Genomic DNA, 17,840 nt, shown 5'->3' with positions numbered 1-17,840 from the left:
AGTGGTAAAGAATCCTCCTGCCAAGGCAGGAGACTTGGGTTTGATTCCTGAGTCAGGAAGATCCCCTGAAGAAGGAAATGGCAACTTACTCCAGTTTTCTTGTCTGCAAAATCCAATGAACAGAGGAGCCCTGACGAATTACAGTTCATGGCATCACAAAAGAATTGAAAATGACTTAGCAATTAAACAACAGCAGCAATCTGTGGATATAGAATTGAGGAGAGTCAGTCTAAGAAAAATGGGCAGAGTCAGGGGGTGTTGGAATGGTTGGAACCAGGAGGGCCAATGGGCACGTGTGTGACACAGGGCAATGAGAGGCTGAGGAGAGGGGATCTGCAGGACCCTGTGGCTGAGAATTGAAGGAAAGGGATGGAGAAGAGCAGTTTTAGCTATTTGCTTGCATCTGGTATATTGTAAGTACCTTGATAAGATTATACTGTGTTCTACATACATGAAACACTCCATTCCAATAGAGTAAGACTAGAAAAATGATCCCATAAAATAACAGGGGTTTGTTTTAAATGGATGGGAAGAAAAGAGAAGAGAAACACTGTAGCTGGCAGCCCAACACTGTAGCTGGTAGCTGGTGTGCTGTAGGGGCAAAGGGCAGGCAAAGCAGCTTAGGGCAAGAGGTGAGGGGGTTGGTAAGAAAAGAGGAGGAAGGAGAAGAAGAGAATAGTATGTCCATGTAGAACATTCAGGAATGGGGACTTGCAATAGGATGGACATGTGGTCATGGACCATGTCAGCAATCTGGCCATCCCAGAGGAGGGTGTGGCTCCTAATGTCACTTTATGTGTTTGGGGACCTGGGCCAGCTCTTCTGAGTCCCTTTATGCCCTCATCCGCCACTCTGGGCACTGCCCACAATGGAGTTGTGGTGCTTCCAGCCAGCCAGCTGGCTGGGTATCCCAAGGAGAAGCCCCGTGAGTCAGAGTGCAACTCACACACACTTTGCCTTTTCTACTAGTGTAACTCCCTATAAAAATGACACGCATAAACATAAGCTAATTACTAATGGCTGGTCTTTGCTAAGCAATTTGAAAGAAGCAATTTAAACCAGGATATAAAAAAATTCAAATGTGACACCATTTCATTTAACTCAGGTATTACTAATGGCTGCTAATTTTGAAGACCTAAAAAGACATTGTATCTGTAGGTTTTCTTGGAGTGAAAAAAGCTCTTGGTGAGAGAAGGGGAGTGGGGAGGGGGGAGGGTTGGCAGAATGACTACTGTGTGGTCTTGGCTCTGGCAACGGGAGTTTTATGGAAGTTAAGCCCCGTCAACTGTTCTCAGTCATGTCCAACTCTCTGTGACTTTTTGGACTGTAGTCCGCCAGGCTTCTCTGTCCATGAAATTTTTTCAGGCAGGAATACTGGAGTGGGTTGCCATTCCCTTCTTTAGGGGATCTCCCTGACCCAGGGATTGAACCCATATCTCCTGCATCTCCTGCATTGCAGACTGATTCTTCACCCGCTGAGCCATCAGGAAAGTTAACATTGCTTTTATTGTGAAATATACCACCCTACAAAAGAATGTATAGGTGGTATGCCTACCACCTGTGGGAAGAAATAGAACATATGTATAACTTAGGAACTTCCTCTGAACCTCATTGTCACTGCACCCCCTTCCTTCCTGAACCAGGATGCTTCTCTGGGATTTTGTGTTGAATGATTCCTTTGCTTTTCTTTAGTTTAAGGACCAAGGAATGCCTCTCTAAACCATATATTCCAGTTTTTGAACTTCATATAAATGGAATCATATTGTGTGTATTCCTTTGTTCAAAGTTGCTTCCTGTAGCTGTCTTGCGTTCATGTTCACTGTGGATTGTACTCTCTGTAGGAATATGTCACAGTTTATTCATCTTTCCACCTCCAAGGCCTCGTAGCTGTTCCCAGAGTGTATTATGAACAGATCTGCCACGAACATTATTCCCCATGTCTTCTGGTATATCTGTACAAGAGTTTTTCTAGGGTATGTTGTTATTTAAAAAAATTATTCAGGTAGCATATGCTTAGTGTAGAAACCTATTTTATGAACAGTCTTCCAAACTTATAACAACATCTGTTGATGTTCATCTTATTTCATAGTAGATACTATACTGACTGCCCAACTTGCATTAATGCATTTAATTTTTACAAGTTGCCCTTTGATGCTGGTGTTATTATTCTTGTTTTACAGATGAGGACACTGAGGACTAGAGGGTCAAGAGATTTGCTCGGGTTGTGGTTAGAGGCAGAGCTGGCACTCATAGCCTGGTGTATTTGATTGCAATGGAAAAGCTTGATCGTAGTCCTGTCCATCCACTGTCTTCCATCACTAAAGCATCACATTGTACATGGTACATTCACACACGCTCACTATTCCTCTCCCTCCCATACCTCTTCTGGGTCCTTCAGCATGCTCTCAGGGTGCAGGACCAGAGGGTGAGGAGAACTCACTCTTATTTGTTGTGAGCTTCCAATTCCAAGGGAAAAGCTGTACATATACCCAGATCATGAACAAAAATGCAAACCCTGCAGCATACCAATGGGTACAAACATTTGGTTCATGGCTATATTCCAAGGACTTGGCACACAGTAGGTGCTCAGTAAATATTTGTTGCGTGAATGAAATAAATCCCAGATGCACATTAGGTGCTGAGTAATGGAGCCATCAAAGCTTGATGGTTAATTATGCAAAGCTTTTTTTGGTAAGATGGGGTGGAGACCAGATGAAGCAGACCGATGGCAGCCATTCCTAAGGGTGGGGGTGGGGTGGGGAGAGGTTCTTGGCTGGGGCCTGAAGGAAAGATGAAGTGAGTGGATGTGTCCTTTACCAAAGCAAACTCCTCAACCTGAGTGATGGTGGGAGTGGAAGGGAAAGGCAGACAACAAGGCAAGAATTCTGAAGCCCATGGGCCTTCAGTAGAGATGGGGTAGGGTTGAGGAAAGAGAAGTGGATGGAAGGTAGTTTTCTAGAGGAAAGGAAGAAGAAAGATGCTTGCTTTTAGATTACTACTCTCCAGGGCCACTTGGAAGAAGGATGGAGACTGACTGGGGTGAGGAGAATGGCATGGAAGGGAGACTCGGGGAGACAGAGGAGAGAGGAAGGAAGTGGAGGACAGTGGAGGATGAAAAAGGGCAAGACCCATGGGAGAATGGTGGGACACTCCACGATGGAAGAGCAAAGGAGGTTCATGGGGGAAGGGGCACAGGTATAGACCTACTTAAAGGGTAGGCTCCAGCTCTAAATAAATGAGCCCTTATGGGGCAGGGACATGGGCTGGGGGAGGTGCAGGGGCTCAGCCTGGTTGGTGGGAATGGACCTCACCAAGGGTGGAGCTCCTGAGTCAGGCTTCCCCCTCTGCCAGATTCTCTAGGACTGCCTTTGGCCCTCCCTCCCCTGGTGAGTTCTCATGGACAATTGGTCCCTGTCCCAGGCTGTCTTGGCTGAGGGGCAGAGCTCTGGCACACCTCTTGGATACCTGCAAGCCTAGAGCTTTGGTATCTTCCAGATATAGAGTTCACAGGCTGCTTCCCCGTCTGCAGCCATGCAGCAGAATGACATGGGCCCTGCTTCGGAAGTCTCTGTCTCCACTGGCTTTCCACTGTCAAAGCATCTCATGATACCTTCCTCTTCTGCAAGGAAGAAGAGATTGCCTCAGATTGCCCCCACTGTTGACTCTTTGAAATACCTCCATGCACATCTTTTTTACCAACACTGTCCCTCCTGCTGCTTTATGAAGCCTGTCCTCACCCTTTCTAGGGATCCGTTCATACCTTTCTCATCAGACTAACTGTATTTCACACTGTCCTGGAATGGGCACTGTCAACAGGCATTGAGCTCCTGAGGATCTGATGGTATAGCTATAAACAAACTCTCTTAGGCTTCTGCCCTTTCTCATGAACTTCTGAACTTCTGGGTCTGTCTTCCCTGTCAGATCAGGAGTTCCAGAATCCATATTTCCTTCCTCCTCTTAATGCTTTCCTCTCTCCTTCCAAACTTAAGATAGGGTTCAGCATATTGCAGGGATACATCAATCACAGAATTCTTGAATCTAGCAACAAGATGTTACCTTGTCTAACCCACCATCCATCTTGGGGCATCTGCTTTGCAACATCCTTCACAGGAGCAGGATGGACTAGAGGGAGTCTTGAAAAAGAACTTCTCAATGTTAAAATTACCTGATTTACCCCTTCTCTCCAGGCATCCCTTGAAACAAGATCTGAAGAGGCTCTGATCTCCAGATATAAAGGTCTTTTGGTTCACCCTGTCTCCACAAACATGATGGCCACTCCAGAATAAAGAATGTTTCTCTTTTACATAAAGCTCCCCTAAATGGGAGACATAATGCAAGCTCCTTAGGAAGGCATGACTATTTGCCCTCCTTCTGGCAAGTTTTTCTTCAAATCCAACTTCCATATGTCCAGCCACAGTGGAATTCCTGCTCTCTTTAGAGTTCCATTATACTTGGATGGATTGTCAACCTCAACCCCATGATATCCCTGGGCTACTGATCAATCAGGAGATTTTAGAATTAGGCAAAAATAAATAAATAAATAAAAATTCACCATTAGGCAAGGTGAATGAGCATGTCATTAATTTGTGGCTAAAGATTTCTAATGGTCTGTTAAGGCCAAATAAGGAACACAAATTCATCAATTATAACAGATAACATACTTTTTGGACTGTACAAGCTTTTCTTTTCACCCAGTAGTGTAGTTACCTGAGGATTGGTGACACTTTCCCTTTGCCTAAGAAGAGAGATTTTCATTGGGCCTTCCCTCAGGTAGCTGGGCTTGAGGATGGACCTTTGATTTTGGGTTCTTTTTCAGGATAAAGGAAAGGTCTCCAGTTCTACTTGCCCCTAAGACTAACTCCATGGTAGAATAAGAGTTGATAACATATTTTGAGCACTTGCTGTGTGCCAGCTGTTGTGTTAAGAATTATCCATGTATTTTAAAATTTAATCTGTCTATTCTGCCTGCAATGTGGGAGACCTGGGTTTGATCCCTGGGGTGGGAAGATCTCCTGGAGAAGGGAAAGGCTACCTACTCCAGTATTCTGGCCTGGAGAATTCCATGGACTGTATAGGCCATGGGGTTGCAAAGAGTAGGACATGACTGAATGACTTTCACTTCATTTCACTTCATTATTCCTTTAACATAGGCATCATTAGTGGGTATTTTACATGTGGTTTAGTAATGTAGGTAGGTATATTCCATGAAACATGCTGATATATCCACAGCAGAAGCAGTAGCAACAACAATAATAACACATATCTCTACCTCTCCATCAAACCTGACATTATAACTGCAGCAGTAGTGACACCTACCACTAATATGATTACATCCTTAGGAGTGTGTCAGGCTCTATTGTAACTGCTTGACATGGATTAATTCTTTTAATCCTTATAAAAACTATATGAGGTAGGTAGCATTACCCCTACTTTACAAATCATGAAATGAAATAGGGAGAGGTTAAGAAATTGCTTGAAGTTACATAGCTAGAAACTGGGAGAGGGGGACTTTGAAACTAGGCAGTTTGGACTCTGGGTATGTGTTCTTAACTGATAAGCCATGTATTTAAACTTTTTAGTTCCAATTATAGTAAGAAATAATTTTTCATAGTGATTAAGCACACACATACGTACATATCATATACTATTGAAATAAAAGATCCTGAAGTGTTTTAATTATGTATGCTACACTCTGATGTTTTCTACTATATTCTACTCTACTTGATTTTGTCCTAACCTGTTTCATTAAAATTCTGGTTGCTTCTATTTGTGGATCATGATGTGAACTTTGAGAAAATGCAGTCCCAGAGCCTCTTGCTTCTTAATGATTACAACAAAGCACATCTGCACAGTGCTCTGGAGTTTGTTGAGTGCATGCACATCTCTGTAATTCTCCAAGGCAGCCCTGGGAAGAAGATGCTTAGTCCATTTCCAAGAGGAGTGAACTACCTTGCTCCCCTAGATCACATAGATCTAGTCATGGAAGAGTCCTGGTTCCTACCCAGCCTTATAAGGTTCAAGGACCAATCTAACTATGTTGGATGGATGGTACACACCAATATGGATTTGTTCTGACAATATGGATTAGCATCTTCTAATGCTACTGACAAATTGCTGTAAACAGAAGGATGTTGCAGGGTTGTTAGAACATGGAAAGCAATATAGGATCAGGGGGGTGATGGCAGGGCGCTGGATGCTCCCTCTATATGGCTCTGTCTAGAAAGATTCTCTTGTATTCTGAGCCAAAAGCTATAAAAAAACTTATAATAGCTGTGTCTACCCCAGTCCTTCTGCGCCCTGGGGAAATCATGGAGCCTGGAGGTGAAATCTAGACAGGCTATCCTTGCTTGGGGCCTTGTTGGAAATGGCTGGGCATTCTGGAGACTGCTGAGCCAAGGTGTACCTCCTTAGGCCTCATGGAAGACTCTGTGGGAGGGAGTGCCTCCTCTCAGCACAGGCTAACAAATAAGGTCTAAGAAGGGGATTGTCAGGTGCAAGTGGAGGTAGATGTATGTGTGTATGAGCACGTATGAGTATCTGTGAGATTGTTGATGGGAAGTCCAGCATGTGAGTTCGCAGTGTGTATGTTTGTGTGTGTGTGCGAGAAAGAGAGAAACAGAGAGAGAGGCAAGATACAGAGAGTTGGCTGATGGGTGCAGGTGAGGAATCTGGGAGCAGGTGTGTGAGGCTTTGGTGCTGTAAAAACAGCCATCCCTGTGAGGGAAATCACGGAGCCCATCTGTTGATCTTACGCTCTCCCAGTGTTGCAGTGCCGATGTGACCAGCACCACGGACAGCGGCATGAGCACATCACATGGGTGGTACGGGAGAAGCCGCAGCCCCGCCTTCCTCCGCCCTCCTTTCCAACGTGAGTCACCGCTCCCCTATCCTCAAAAACCTTTCGCCAACTGTGTATGAGGAGGTTGGGGTGGGGTGAGGAGAGGTGAGCTGGCCCTTTGAGGACAAAAATTGTGCAGTTTAGGGTAAAAGGCCATAAACATCTGGCCTCATCTGGCACCCAATTAAGAACATTAAGGAAGGAGCAACAGCAGCTAAACAACCCAAGCCCATAAACGTGTCTAATTGCTCCTAACACGTGGATACATCAGGCTCCTCGCATATATAAAAGGCCCAACGATGTTCAAGAAGTGAACACCTCGTCCACTCGCCGTCCATTAGGCCGTCTGCCTCCTGAGAGCCTCCCGTGCCCCCAAAGAAACACCATGACTTGCGGATCTTACCGTGCTCTCCCAGCCTTCAGCTGCGTCTCCGCCTGCGGACCCCGGCCCGGCCGCTGCTGCATCACGGCCGCCCCCTACCGCGGCATCTCCTGCTACCGCGGCCTCACCGGGGGCTTCGGTAGCCGCAGCGTCTGCGGGGGCTTCCGTGCCGGCTACTGCGGCCGCAGCTTCGGGTACCGCTCCGGTGGCGTGGGCGGCCTCAGCCCTCCCTGCATCACCACCGTGTCAGTCAATGAGAGCCTCCTCACGCCCCTCAACCTGGAGATCGACCCCAACGCGCAGTGCGTGAAGCAAGAGGAGAAGGAGCAGATCAAGGGTCTCAACAACAGGTTTGCTGCCTTCATCGACAAGGTGAGTGTCCTTGATCACACCCTTCCTGAACCTTCCCTTTCTGGGTAGGCAGTGAAGGGGTAGTCAAGGGCAGTAGAGATGTGGTCCTTTCAGGTCCCAGTCTGATGAAATGGACACACATCCAGGGCACAAACAGACCAGAGAGATGAGTCTAGAGCAGGGGCTCCTGAATAGAGCACTGTTATTATATACAACCTCTGTCCAGACAGGCAGGGTCCCCACAGACAAGGACAAGGCTTGGAACCACATGTCAGAGAAGAAAGCATACATGCAAACAAGAATCAAGAAATGCACACAAGATATGGGAACAGGACCACAGTTCAGCCTTGAAGTATTTGTCCTTGATCACACCTGTTCTGAACCTCCTCCCCCGCCTCCCATGCCTAAGTCCCAGTTGGGCACTGATGGGGCAGTCAAATGCAAAAAGAGCTCTACTTAGCTCCCGATCACATGCCATCTAGACTCAGCAGGTCAGGATAACTCAGTTCACCTGAGAAGTGAATGATCTTTCCAAACACCTTGCTCTCACCCTAATATAGAAAATACAAACATGATCACTATCTTGAAATCCAGAAATTGCCTTGTCTCCCACTGCCCCGTCTGTCTAATTTCTGCTGAACTCCTGGTTTTGGAGTTTACTGTAAAGAGATCAGCACACTCCCCAATCCCCTCCATCCTCCAAATAGGCTTTGGGGCAGTAGGAGCCATCTGACCCCTCCTCCCACCCCAAATGGCAGGTGCGCTTCCTGGAGCAGCAGAACAAGCTGCTGGAGACCAAGCTACAGTTCTACCAGAACCGCCAGTGCTGTGAGAGCAACCTCGAGCCCCTGTTCAATGGCTACATCGAGACGCTGAGGCGGGAGGCTGAGTGTGTAGAGGCTGACAGCGGGAGGCTGTCCTCAGAGCTCAACAGCCTGCAGGAGGTGCTGGAGGGCTACAAGAAGAAGTGAGTGTGGCTGGGGGTGATGTTGGGCACAGGAAATGGACATGGATTCAACCCACTGGGTGAGACTGAAGCATTTCAAAGAAGGGGATGTGACCATGCAGGGCAAGTTGGTGGTATGCAGCAGGATCCTCCCATCAGGCAGTCGTTGCTCAGATGCCTATGAGTAGGGCCGTGATTCCCTAGGAGGTCTCTCTCCCCTCCTTCAGGCTTCTCTTCTGGAAGCCTGATCACCCAGCAACAGTGCCCTGTGCTCTGTTGGGAGGAGGCTTCTGCATTCTCCCAGGCGTGGCCCCTCAGGCTCCCACCTGTAGCACCTGGATGTGATATGAATCTCAGTGTCTCTCAGGGCTGCCAGGTCCTGGGTCTCTGGGTTTTCCACTGTCTAGGTTGCTCTAGTGCTGACGGCCTCTGAGATTCATAGGTCCTCCCCCAGCTGAGCTAGGTTGGACACCCAGGTGGGGAGCGGCTGGGGCTGCAGTGCCCCAGAGGGGCTGCTGTCCACTCCTGGCTGGTGCTGAGTCCTTATTTTCCTCCAGAGGTGACCTCAGAGCAGTTTCGGCAGCAGGGCTATGAGGTTCCAGAAGAGTCACCCCCTGGATCCCTCAACTCCAAGTAGAGAGAGAATCACAGACACACCCCAAGTCCAACCAGGGAGGACCCAGCAGGGCTGCCAGGGATCTTGCTATGTGGGGAGGTCCTCCCTAGTGTCGTCCCATTCACTGGTAAAATGTGGAGGGGGTTCTGGGGAGACCTGCCCTGCCATGATTCCCCTCTCTGCCCTCTTCCCCAGGTACGAGGAGGAAGTTTCTCTGAGAGCAACAGCCGAGAATGAGTTTGTGGCTCTGAAGAAGGTGAGTAACATGGGATCAGGAAGCAGAGCCATGAAGGATCTCAGAATGACAGGCTCTCATTGTGGAGAACAATGGTCTCATCCTCTTTGGGGAGCAGTGACTTTGCCAATTCAGGATGGGAAATTCCCATAGACCAGGTCATGAAAGGCATATCCAAGGCTTTGGCAAGGGCAGTAACCTTGGACAATCCACTAACACCTTGCCCTAAAGCCGGGGTATAGCTGAATTGACCTCTGGATGTTCTGTGGTGTTTCAGAAGTAGTCTGTGGCTGGGATTCTGTGGAGGCATGGTAGCTTCAGTCTCTCTGTAGCTCATGCCTCTCTCTGAGGGATGGTGTCCTGTCTAGTGTCTCAGGAGTCTGGTTAAGAGGAGGGGCACAGTCCCAGGATCTAGGGGAGGATGGAGCAGAGCCAACAGTGGCCAGGTGGAGTCTTGGAGGACTATAGGGAAACAGGGAAAGGTCAAGGTGGTTGAGCAAGGGAGCCAGTCTGGCAGGCTTTTTGGTACAGGGAAGGGGAAAAGGAGAGCTGGAAAGTGAGAGGTCTCAGGTAGGTGGGGTGAAAGGCTGGTGGTTCATCTCAAAGGCACAAGACATTTGTTCTTGGAAGGGGAGGAGGTTGTGAGATGCCTCCAGGGAAGGGCAGCATGGAGATGGGACAGGAAAAGGAACACAGGGAATCCTTTCCTCCTCACCTCCTTGTAATGGGTGAGAAGAGAGGAATTCGGGGTGATGATGATCACCAGGGGTCCTCTTTGCTCAAAGACTCCCCATCTTCCCAGGATGTGGACTGTGCCTACCTCCGCAAATCAGATCTTGAGGCCAACGTGGAGGCCTTGATTCAGGAGATCGACTTCCTTCGGCGACTGTATGAGGAGGTGAGTGATTGTAGCCCTGGCAGAATCCAGGATCTGGAAGAGAGGGTGTTGGTTTGGGTTCGGAGTTGGACAGGAGTTTGAGCAGGAGCTGCAGTCCATGAGGCTGTCAGAGGGGGACCTTGGGGAAGCCCAGGGAGATCAGGAGGGCTGAGAAGGCTTCTACACACTGTGGTGGGGGAAGCCAAGGTGTAAACAAGACCCTTCCACCCTCCTGCCCCACCATCTGCAGGAGATCCGAGTTCTCCAAGCCCACATCTCAGACACCTCGGTCATCGTCAAGATGGACAACAGCCGGGACCTGAACATGGACAACATTGTGGCTGAGATCAAGGCTCACTATGATGACATTGCCAGCCGCAGCCGGGCCGAGGCTGAGAGCTGGTATCGCAGCAAGGTGAGTGGTCCAGGACACCTGCCTTCTAGACATGATGGAAGGGATGTGAGGTATACATTAACAAGGCTTCTTTTGTCTGCCAATTTGGATTTCTAGAGATGGTGACAGAAGTGCAGACAGCTCTCAGGTTATAGTGGAAGGACAGGGCTGCCATATATGGTTTCACAGGCTGTGCACTGGGCATCTGTGGTGCCTTGAATGGGTGGAATGTCCTGTCCTGAGCTTCACAAGCCTCTCTGCTTCCCACCAGTGTGAGGAGATCAAGGCTACGGTGATCCGACACGGGGAGACCCTGCGTCGCACCAAGGAGGAGATCAATGAGCTGAACCGCACGATCCAGAGGCTGACGGCTGAGGTTGAGAATGCCAAGTGCCAGGTAGGAGCTGTTTGAGGCCCACCCAGGTTCCCACAGGCAGTGTGTGTGCCCAGCTGGATCTCACCTTTCATGCTCCAGTCCATTTGCATGACTTGAGACCAAGGCTGCGGTCACTCTGGGTGATCCAGGTGATGAAGGGGAGAGATTCCTGCTGTGTGGAGAGACCATAACCCACCTTGTTCTCTCCTGGGCCCTTAGAACTCCAAGCTGGAGGCTGCAGTGACCCAGGCAGAGCAGCAGGGTGAGGCAGCCCTCAATGATGCCAAGTCCAAGCTGGCCGGGCTGGAGGAGGCCCTGCAGAAGGCCAAGCAGGACATGGCCTGCCTGCTCAAGGAGTACCAGGAAGTGATGAACTCCAAGCTGGGCCTGGACATCGAGATCGCCACCTACAGGCGCCTGCTGGAGGGCGAGGAGCAGAGGTGGGTACTGTAGCCAAATTTCTCTCCCAGCTCTGCCTGGGTTCTCATCATGCGGTGTACCTGACTTTCCTACTTGACAAAGCTCCCCATCCTGCAACTGGACAGGTAATTTGAGTAATTTCTTTAGGTATGTTTCTAGCCCCATTTCAGTTTCTCATGCCCACTTAGTTGCTGATCTGGGATTGGTGTCTTTGCAAATCTGTTTCTCACAGCCCAGAGTCAAGGTCATAGTAATTGCTGTTCCAGAGTAGCCCTGTCTGGGCTAGGTCACCTTCCCTCAATAGTGATTCTTCTCTCCTGGCCCTCACTGCACATGGCCCTCAGGGTTCCAACTCTATTCTCAAGCTTGGCCTTGGCTCCAGCCCTGGGAGTTCAGATTTCCTCCCAAATGACAGCTTCAATAGAGGATTTTATCAACACACACTTATATATTCTAACTATAGAGTGCCTTTGCCTAAGTGTTTGTTCATTGCAGCAAGTGAAATGAAGGGTAGACAGATAACAGGGACTGGTCCCTTGAAGCAGCTGTAGCCTGCTCTGGGTGGGCATTTTTACTTGTCACTTCTTTTGAGGGCAAAGGGAGACTCACTGGTCATTAGCCGTCTATGTTCAGGTGGAGGGCGGCTGAACCGCTTCTGTGAGGACAATAGTCACAGGCCGCGCCCTTTGGTTCTTCCCCTGGAAACAGAAAGGTCCATCCTTCTGCCCCAAACACTCGTGGAATGAACTGAGAAGCTTTGCTGTGGATTCCCTAGGAAATGTGGGCCTGGGAAGGTAGATTGTGAGCTGCAGACTCTCCTCATTTCTGAAGCTGATTAAGACAACCCTTTGCTTTGGTCTCTCAGAGGGACTCTGTGTTTTCCTTAAGGAGACAGCATCGCGTAGGAAGGAAGCCCAGGCTGGATAGAGTTAGGTGGCTGGAGTGGTACTGGTTATTTCCTTTCTGGGCCTCAGTTTACCCATTTGTTAAGTGAGGGACTAGATGTAGCTAATCTCTGAGTCTGCTCTCAATATGTTCTAACATCCCATTCATTCATGCAAGTTATTTATTGAGCCAAGCATCATCTGGGGGCACTGTAGATTCTGCAGCAGGAAAAAGGATAGACAAAAAAATTCTGTCCTCCGGAAGCCCATTCTTTAGTAATACCAGTCAGATCAGATTCAGGAATTTAAATCTGCTGCTCCTCAGATACATTTACAAGTTAATAAGAACAGAAAGAAACAGTAGGAGCTACCATTCCCGAAGCACTACCGTTCCTGATGGCAGAAATCAGGCACTTACAGGCATTTTGACTTCATCCTCGAAAAGTTCAGGGAGTAGATTTTCCCCAGGAGGCTGGCTGTGTGTGTGCTAAGTTGCTTCAGTCCTGTCCGACTCTTTCCAACCCAATGGACTGTAGCCTGCCAGGCTTCTCTGTCCATGGGATTCTCCAGGTAAGAATACTGGAGTGGGTGGCCATGCCCTCCTTCAGGGCGTCTTCTGGAGACTTAGGGATCGAACCCGCATCTCTTATGTCTCTTGCATTGGCAGGCAGGTAATTTACTACTAGCACTACCTGGGAAAGCCCCTAAATCCGAGGTTGCTCAGCTAGTAAAGGCTAGAGAGAACCCATACATTGACCCAGGGCTAGCGCTTAATGGAGCCTTTCAGGGGCAAGTGCTCAGAATGAGGGCGGGGAACCTCACCCTTCGCCTTGGCTGTGTGGACCAGCGGCTTTTCAGGGCACTGACCTTTCTCTTTTCCTTTCCCCGCAGGCTGTGCGAGGGCGTCGGGTCTGTGAATGTCTGTAAGTAGCCCGCCCCTCCCCATTCTCCAGCCGGGTGGTCACAATGCCTTTAGGGAGGGGCACTTTCGCCGCTCCAAGCCTCCTGGCTGGGGCAGTGTCTGACCGCGTCTCTGCCTGTTCTCCACCCCGTTCAGGCGTCAGCAGCTCCCGAGGTGGCGTCGTCTGTGGCGATCTCTGCGCCTCCGGTGCTGCCCCTGCTGTCACCACCAGCGTCTGCAGCGCCCCCTGCAGCGGCAACGTGGTGGTGGGCACCTCCGACGCCTGCGGCCCCTGCTCTAGGGTGGGCGGCAGCATCCTGGGCTGTAAGAAGTGCTAAGGTCGCCTTCCGGCCCAGCCAGGACGTCGCGCCACCGGAACGCCCCTTCTGTTGCACCCCCGGCCCTCGCCCCCGGGCCGCCCGCTAGCCTGCAGGGTCTGCCTTCCCTGCTCCCTCTCTGCTTCCTTTGCGTGCCATCCGCCAGGCACCCGAGCCCCGGGGAGGCTGGGGCGCACCCTAACCTCTTTCTGTAGCCTTTCCTAGTAGTCGTTTTGCTGTCTTGAGGATTCATGCCTTCTTCTGCCTTCTGGGTTTTGCTGGATTCATTGGTCCTGCCTGATCCCCTTCACCTAATCTTGGAGGAACGGGAAACAGGTCCCGGAATCTCCCGATCTGCACATCCTGGGGAATCTGCGAGTGTGCTGGTACCTGTGGCATGGACATGGGGAACACTGATGGTGGTTTTCCTGTAACTCTTTGAGGGCCATGCCCTGTGGGAGGGGAGACCATCACCTTTCAAGGATGCCCGCGGAGGCTTCTACAAAGCCAGTGAATCAACTGCCTGCAAGCTCTTTTGTCTTTGTTTCCCTCTTTGTTTCCAATAAACTAATTGTGGCTAATCAGACCTGGTGCCTCAGAGTCTCATAAATGCCAGGGCCCTCCTGAGATAGCTGCTCCCTGCCAGTGATGTCCTCAGGACCTCTCATGCACTCAGTTATTTTTCGTTAGGTGAAAATGATGTGGTAGAAGCTGCCCATCTGGCCTTGAGCCACCGGAGCCTTGAGAAAACGAGAGAAGACCCATGGAGATGGGGAATCCCTCCCAGCCTTGTGTGGTCATGGGTTTCTCTAGACCAAGGATTCTCAACTTCAACACTACTGACATTTTGGGCTAGAGACTTCCTTACTGGGGGGCAAGTATCCTGTGCATTGTAGGATCAGTGATTTGCTCACAGTTACTGAACTAGTAAATGACTGAATCAACATTCAAACATAGGTTTAACCAACTCTTTAATACATAATTTTACTTAGGGAGCCAGAAGGGCAATAGACAGCTGAAACCTCCCTGTAATCCAATAGGTGTCATGATTCCATTTTACAGATGAAGAAGCTAAATTTTAGTGAGGATCAGTGACTTGCCCACCGGCCTCTACCCACTGCACGGCAGTAGTAGTCCACCCTCCCTGAGTTGTGACAACCAAAGCTGTCCCTAGACATGGCCAGATGTGCCCTATGGCTTCTCAACCAGTGTTTTCCTTCTGTCAACCTGCCAAGGACATTCCTGGAGGGGAAAAGTACATGGGTGAGGGTAAGAATGAAAGGAAGGCATGAGGGACAACAGTGTAAGGGAGAGGAAGAGCTTCAGGTTGAGGGTCAGGAGAATCAGGCTTCTAATTCAGAGTCCTGACTCTGCCATTTCCTAACTGGGTGACTTTGGGCAAGTCGCTTCTGCCCTCTGAGCCTCAGTTTCTTTGGCTAGAGAATGAGGGATGGTGGACACTATTCCTAAGGGTCCTTCTGGCTCCCTAAGTGAGGACTTAGGGAGAACTGTGTATTTAAAGGACTGTGTATTTAAAGGAGTATGTATTTAAAGGAGTTTGGTTAATACAAGCCTATGTTTGAATATTGGTTCAGCCGTTTCCTAGTTCTGTAATTGTGAGCAAGACACTGATTGTCACTGAGCTTTATAATTTATTCATCTGTAAAATGGAATAATGAGACCTACTGGGTTGTAGGGAGGTTTCAGGTATCTATTGCATATAACATACCACTCCAAAATTTAGAGGCTTGAACTATAATGCTTTATTTTTTCTAGTGATTCAATAGGCTTACTGGGCAGTTCTTCTACTTTATGTGATGTTGTTTGGGATGCTAGGATGTCTGGAAGGTCAAAAATGGCCTCATTTCACATGGCTGGATTTGGTGCTGGATATCATAGACAGAGGAGCTTGGCAGGCTACAGTCCATGGGGTCACACAGAGTCAGACACGACTGAATGACTAAGAACACATACTAGCTAGGAGTTCAGCTGGAGCTATTGGCCAGGATATATCAGTCAGGAGACAATCATTTGAACAGATGAAGTTTAATATAAGAAATTATTAACTGTAATAGGTGATTGAGTCATGAGAGTTTGGCTAGTAAGAAGCAAGAAATCTAAGAATACAGAGGCCGCAGTTATAAGGAGCAGCCCCTACCTCTAGACCTAAGGGAGCGCACCCAAGGAGGTGGACCCCAGTGCCAAGATCTGGACCTCAGATCCAGGGAAAACTAGGGAGACCTGTTCATGAAGACATGTCTCCATCTCAAAACCACCCGAGGGGGATACTGGAAACTGCTGGCCACAGTATACTGCTGACCACTGTGCATGGCGGCAGTAAAGCCATGGCAACACGGGAGAAGTTCTGGAGAAACTGTGGGTGCTGCAGGAGTCTTCCAGGAGGAAGCTGGAGCCAGGAAGGAAAGCCCCTTCCTCTTGCTCTATCGCTCCATCACCCTCTACTGACAAAGCTCCATCTTGTTCCAGTAAACAAAGGAAAGTATTTAAAGGGCCCCTCTAAATGTTCACAGAGCAGGCCACGACAGGTGAATCTGGAGCTGACAGACAATGCATTGATAACTGGAGTCCAGGGACTTGGTTCTCCTCCATATGAGCCTTTCTCACATAGCTGCTTGCTGTCTGAGTTCTAAGAAGGAAGGTAGGGAGCAGAAGCAGCCAGGCCTCTTTAGGCTTGAGCTCAGAAGCTCACTTCCACCATATTCTACTGGCCAGAGCAGTCACAGGGCCAGCTCAGGCTCAAGGGGAGGGGAAGCAGACTCCACCCTATGTTGGCTTATGTGTGAAGAGAAGAACAGAATGGCCAAGTCCTCTTGTGGACACCAGACCCCACAGTGTGCCCTCTGGTCACAACAATTCATGTCCCTCCCACAAACAACATATGCTAACTCCTCCAAAGACCGCCCCCCCCGGCCCCGCCCAAATTTCATCCCATTGTTACATCGGCTGGAAATCAGGATCTCACTGGTTGGATTAGATCCATTAACACATGAGACTCTTAGGATATGGTTCTTTTGTTGTAGCTCCTCCATTATTATCTACCTCAGGCTGAAGTCTTGTGAATTAGATGGCAATTATTTATGTCCACCACACCTGTCATGCATTCACCATTGCATTCAGTTATTACAGAATCCTAAGTCCCTGGGAAGGAGGTGTTACAATCCCAGAGCAGAGTCCAGAGTCACTTCCCCAAAAGGTCAGAACTGAAAAGGCCCTTTGTAGAACCTCTGGGGTAGGATAGCCACAATCTGCACTTCTGTTTAGAAAGAGGAAAAATTTGACACACAGAGAAATCCCTGATTCATAACAGTTCTAAGTACAGTCGGGCACCCATTGCTAATTCCTCCTGTTGCAGAGACTGGGAGTGTATCTGATTAGTGCCTAGTTTTGCTCCCTGGAATTGGTTCTCCTCTGCCCTTGTCTCTATCCTTTGGAATCTTGGCTTCATCTTCTGTATCATCCTTTATTTTCCATGATAAACAACCCATGTGTTCTTAGCCTGCTTCTTGTCTATAGGAGGTTAGGAGCCCGGAGGCCTCTTTTCACTTTGAATGGTTTCTGTTCCTTGTAGTTAGATCTGCTCTAATTCTTTAAAAAATTTTGTAAGGTGTGAGGTGGGGCTCAGGGTCTTAGGACATGAAGCTCTTACAGAAGTCGAGTGTACAATGTCAGTCCTGCTTGGTCCCTTGAGCTGGTAGCTGGGAGGCAAGTGCATCACCTCCAGAGGCATGGGGTGTCCCTGGGCTCCCCCAGGTGGCACCTGGACAACTTCCCAAGCTTATTACAGAATCCTTGCTAAGTCCCCGGGAAGGAGGTGTTACAATCCCAGAGCAGAGTTCAGAGTCACTTCCCCAAAAGGTCAGAACTGAAAAGGCCCTTGTAGAGCCTCTGGGCAGGCCTCAATTTTTAAATATTGATTTTTATGGCAGTATAGTTGTTTCACAATGTTGTATTAGCTTGTAGTGCAGAGGAAAATGAATCAGCCACACATAATACATACATATATGTCATCCCTTTTAGATTTCCCTCCCATTTAGGACATCACAATGCATGAAGTGGAGGTCCCTGTGCTATACAGCATGTTCCCATCAGTTGTCTATTTTATACATGGTATCAATAGTGTATATGTGTCAATCCAATCTCTCAGTTCCTCCCATCCAACCCCTTTCCCCCTTGGAAGCCATTCATTTGTTGTCTACATCTGTGTCTCTATTTCTGCTTTGCAAATAAGATTATCTATACCACTTTTTTAGATTCCACATGTATGCATTGATATACAATATAT

At 48.8% G+C, this 17,840-nt stretch overlaps 1 protein-coding gene across 1 annotated transcript; it reads left to right on the top strand.

Annotated features, from left to right (window-relative positions):
• Window positions 1-7,151: 7,151 nt before the first annotated feature.
• On the top strand, window positions 7,152-14,123 carry LOC147371556 (keratin, type II cuticular Hb1-like). Its single transcript, XM_086403841.1, has 9 exons — window positions 7,152-7,592; window positions 8,330-8,538; window positions 9,329-9,389; window positions 10,171-10,266; window positions 10,496-10,660; window positions 10,911-11,036; window positions 11,235-11,455; window positions 13,211-13,242; window positions 13,377-14,123. Exons 1-9 carry the CDS (start codon window positions 7,224-7,226, stop codon window positions 13,556-13,558), a joined length of 1,461 nt encoding a protein of 486 aa, XP_086259967.1. The 5' UTR covers window positions 7,152-7,223; the 3' UTR covers window positions 13,559-14,123.
• The last annotated feature ends 3,717 nt before the right edge of the window (window positions 14,124-17,840 follow it).

Source organism: Bos grunniens, chromosome 5 (genome assembly GCF_055505025.1).
Source record: "Bos grunniens cultivar Pamir isolate PY7600 chromosome 5, Bosgru_T2T1.0, whole genome shotgun sequence".
Taxonomy (NCBI): domain Eukaryota; kingdom Metazoa; phylum Chordata; class Mammalia; order Artiodactyla; family Bovidae; genus Bos; species Bos grunniens.
This window is presented reverse-complemented; position numbering and strand designations above follow the sequence as displayed.

Bases quoted from the DNA above. Each gene is read 5' to 3' on its own strand.
- LOC147371556 (XM_086403841.1), top strand. From the start codon at position 7,224: ATGACTTGCGGATCTTACCGTGCTCTCCCAGCCTTCAGCTGCGTCTCC. The intron at 10,267-10,495 runs GTGAGTGATTGT...CACCATCTGCAG, and splicing joins TTCGGCGACTGTATGAGGAG to GAGATCCGAGTTCTCCAAGC. The intron at 13,243-13,376 runs GTAAGTAGCCCG...CACCCCGTTCAG, and splicing joins CGTCGGGTCTGTGAATGTCT to GCGTCAGCAGCTCCCGAGGT.